This window comes from Papilio polytes, unplaced genomic scaffold (genome assembly GCF_000836215.1).
Source record: "Papilio polytes unplaced genomic scaffold, Ppol_1.0 DF821733.1, whole genome shotgun sequence".
Taxonomy (NCBI): domain Eukaryota; kingdom Metazoa; phylum Arthropoda; class Insecta; order Lepidoptera; family Papilionidae; genus Papilio; species Papilio polytes.
Window position 1 is genome coordinate 79,302 of NW_013527471.1, and position 3,530 is coordinate 82,831.

The 3,530-nt window shown below is 38.1% G+C and overlaps 1 protein-coding gene across 1 annotated transcript in view; it reads left to right on the plus strand.

Moving 5' to 3' along the window:
- The window catches only part of LOC106108196, an 84,553-nt gene that overhangs the window by 64,869 nt on the left and 16,154 nt on the right, over nucleotides 1–3,530 (plus strand). The window contains 9 exon segments of the mRNA XM_013289294.1: nucleotides 6–125; nucleotides 266–386; nucleotides 461–618; nucleotides 950–1,101; nucleotides 1,423–1,663; nucleotides 1,836–1,931; nucleotides 2,233–2,415; nucleotides 2,816–2,975; nucleotides 3,395–3,472. Of these exon segments, the coding sequence (XP_013144748.1) occupies nucleotides 6–125; nucleotides 266–386; nucleotides 461–618; nucleotides 950–1,101; nucleotides 1,423–1,663; nucleotides 1,836–1,931; nucleotides 2,233–2,415; nucleotides 2,816–2,975; nucleotides 3,395–3,472 (1,309 nt within the window).

Below are 3,530 nucleotides of genomic sequence, written 5' to 3' on the forward strand. Positions count from 1 at the left end.
GGAAGCGAGGAAGCAGGTGAAACAGCAGAGAAGCTGTCGACTCTGAACAGGAAGTGGCGCGCCTTACAGCAGAAGGCCAGAGACCGACAGACGGAACTAGAAGATGCACTTAGGGAGGCACAGAGGTATGTTACTGAAAAAGTTTATGTGTAGAGTTATTTACTCTTTGAAGTTATAACCTATTTTTTGTCATAGAGTATGCAACTAAGGTGATATTTTACCAAAGATTTAACAACATATAGATATAAAACATGTTTATTTTTAGCTTCAACGCGGAGATCGGAGACTTGCTGTCATGGCTGTCGGAAGTAGACTCAGTGATCGCTGCTTCGAAACCAGTAGGAGGACTTCCGGAAACCGCCACAGAACAACTAGACAGGTTTATGGTAAGGAATTACTTCAAAATATAGTCGTGCTAGTGTAAAAGGGGTTTAATATTTTACATGCACACTTTTTGTAGGAGGTATACAATGAGATCGAGGCCAACCGTCCCAAGATGGAGGCGGTTCTGCAGCAGGGTCAGGAGTATCTGAAGCGGCAGCAGAAGCCCAGCCCCACCTCGCAGCTGCACCACAACCTGAAGAACTTGAAGTCCAGATGGGATAATGTCACCTCCAGGTATTATATCTAAACATATTATTTAAGAATATAGCACTAGGCATTGCGGAAGCGCAATGACCTTGAATCGACATTGAAATGACCCAAAAACTCAAAAATATTGTATAAATTGTTAGTACTAAAGAATAAAATATTTTTATATAGTATAAAAAGAAAAATATAAGAATATATCTAGTATTATTTTGTGCAGTACCGGCTTTAGCACTACTAGCGATCTGTGCGAGGTTCTACGGTACCTCCTTTTTTACTAGCTTTGGGATAAACAGTGTTATGTGAGCCTAACCTTGGGCGCCCTTGAATTGGACATTTCTGACTGTATCTTTATTTCCAGGGCCTCTGACAAGAAGATCAAGTTAGAGATAGCTCTGAAGGAGGCGACGGAGTTCCATGATGCGCTGCAGTCGTTCGTGGACTGGCTGACCAGCGCCGAGAAGACCCTCACCTCAGCTAAACCTGTCTCCAGGGTTATGGAGTCGTTGCTCAGTAAGTTCTTATAAAAATATTAAAAAACGACTGACGATACCTTTAAAATTCCGAGAAAGTACAAATCCAAATGCAAATTAGCTAAAAAAATCAAAAACAATTCAAACTCATAGTTTTTATCTTGCGAAAGATACGCAGTACGTTATTTGGCTGAAAACTAGCTCTGCCTTCAATTACAAGTTGGAGGCCGCTTCAACAGAGTCTCCGTTTAACCAAGAACTGTTTTTGTATTTATACTATTTAAGAAATATTTCTTGCTAATTTTGTTTGTTGTTTTTTTGTTAATTAATAGTACCTAATTTTATTAATTTTTCTTTCCAGCACAAATCGAGGAGCATAAAGCGTTCCAGAAGGAGGTAGCTACGCACCGCGAGACGATGCTGCAACTGGACAAGAAGGGCACACACCTGAAGTACTTCAGCCAGAAGCAGGATGTGATCCTCATCAAGAACCTGCTGGTGTCGGTGCAGCACCGCTGGGAGCGCGTGGTGGCGAAGGCGGCGGAGAGAACACGCGCACTCGACCACGGCTTCAAAGAGGCTAAGGAATTCAGCGATATGTGGTATGTCAATAGATGGCGCTGATGATAATTTACAGAAAGTTTGATATTTTGCTCAATAGATGGCGTTGAGAATTAAAAGAAATTATATGTTTCGAAATATTCATGTAAATATGTAACGTATGTCTTTAGACTTTAAAGTACTAAATAATGTAATGTTATTTTATTTGTTAAGGAACAACTTGATGTCCTGGCTGTCAGAGACTGAACAACAACTGGACCAACTCAACTCTGAAGCAAATGTCAACGACCCTGATAAGATCAAACAGAGGTATTTCTGATTTTTCACTGTTTTTGTGTATTATCTCTTTTCTTCTTTATGAAATAAATAGGGATAGTTATATAATAATAAAATGTATGAATATGTTCGAAGAAAGTGATGGTTCACCTAATCTACCTTAAGAAGTGTCTTATATGGTTTTGTATTGAAGATTTAACAGTAAGACATTCACGGCAATTTGAACTATATTTCCTTTGGAATAGAAACTGCTTTTGTCCGATTACAACTATGACGTCATATAATATATTTTTAAATTACTATAAGATTAGTTAATATTTAAATTTCCCTTCAGGTTGAACAAACATCGGGAGTTCCAAAAGGCGTTGGCAGGCAAGCAGCCGGCGTACGACCTGACCACCAAGACCGGGAAGACGCTAAAGGATAAAGCGCCCAAAACTGATGAGACCACGCTGAGGACCATGCTCGCGGACCTCAAGACCAAGTGGACCACCGTCTGCTCCAAGGCCGTTGACAGGTATAATATCTTATCATACTTCATACTAATATTATAAATGTGAAAGTTTAGATGGATGGATGGATGTTTGTTAGAGTTTGTAGCTGCTTAACGGATCTCAGTTAAATTTGGCATACATCTAGAGGATAATCTGGAAGAAAACATAGGCTACTTGGTATTTTTTTTAATACAATGCGGACAGAGTCGCGGGCGAAAGCTAGTGTTTCGTATATTCATATTACGTTTCTTTTATATTCAATTTTACTTCATACTCACCTACTTAATATTAAAATGCAAAGTTTGGATGAATGAATATTTTTTACCTGATAACTATGATATATAGGTTATTTACTAATATAATTTCTGCGTGGACAAAGTCACGGACAAAAGCTATATATATTTATCTATACTTTTTGTATAGACAACGTCGTCTAGAAGAAGCTTTGCTGTACTCGGGCCAGTTCAAGGAAGCGATGTCAGCGCTGCTGGACTGGCTTAAGAAGAGGGAGAAGCTGTTGGCAGGAGACGCGCCAGTGCACGGAGACCTTGATACTGTCATGGCACTCATTGAACAGCACAAGGTATCTTAATATTATAAATGCTTTAAATGGATGGATGGATGGATGTTACTATTTCTACAAAGCTCAACGGATCTCTTTGACATTTGTCACAAATGTAGTACAAAGTCTGGTATGGAGTTTTTTTTTATATTAGGAAGATTTCTAAAAACTTCAACTTTTAACAGGATTTATCAATTGTGCCTATTCCATTTCCAAATAAAAACTAGTAATACATTCCAAATTTGCTTCTTACTTGTGTTGTGTGCTCGTTTTTCTAAGTGTCCGTTCGTAGTGTGCCTAGTCCATTTCTCTATTATCAAAGATTTAGTTTCTATGTAAAAATATTAGAATTATTATATTCCGAATAAAACTAGGATTGCTAACTAAGAAATATACGATTAAAAGACGCCATCAAAAACTAACTCAATTTTTTTTTTCAGCAATTTGAAGAAGATTTACATTCGCGAGAACAACAAATGCAATCAGTCATGAAGACAGGCAAAGATTTAGAGGCCACGGTAAATATCAACCTTATTTCTTAAGCGATTAGTTTTAAATTCCCTTATCGTAATGTAT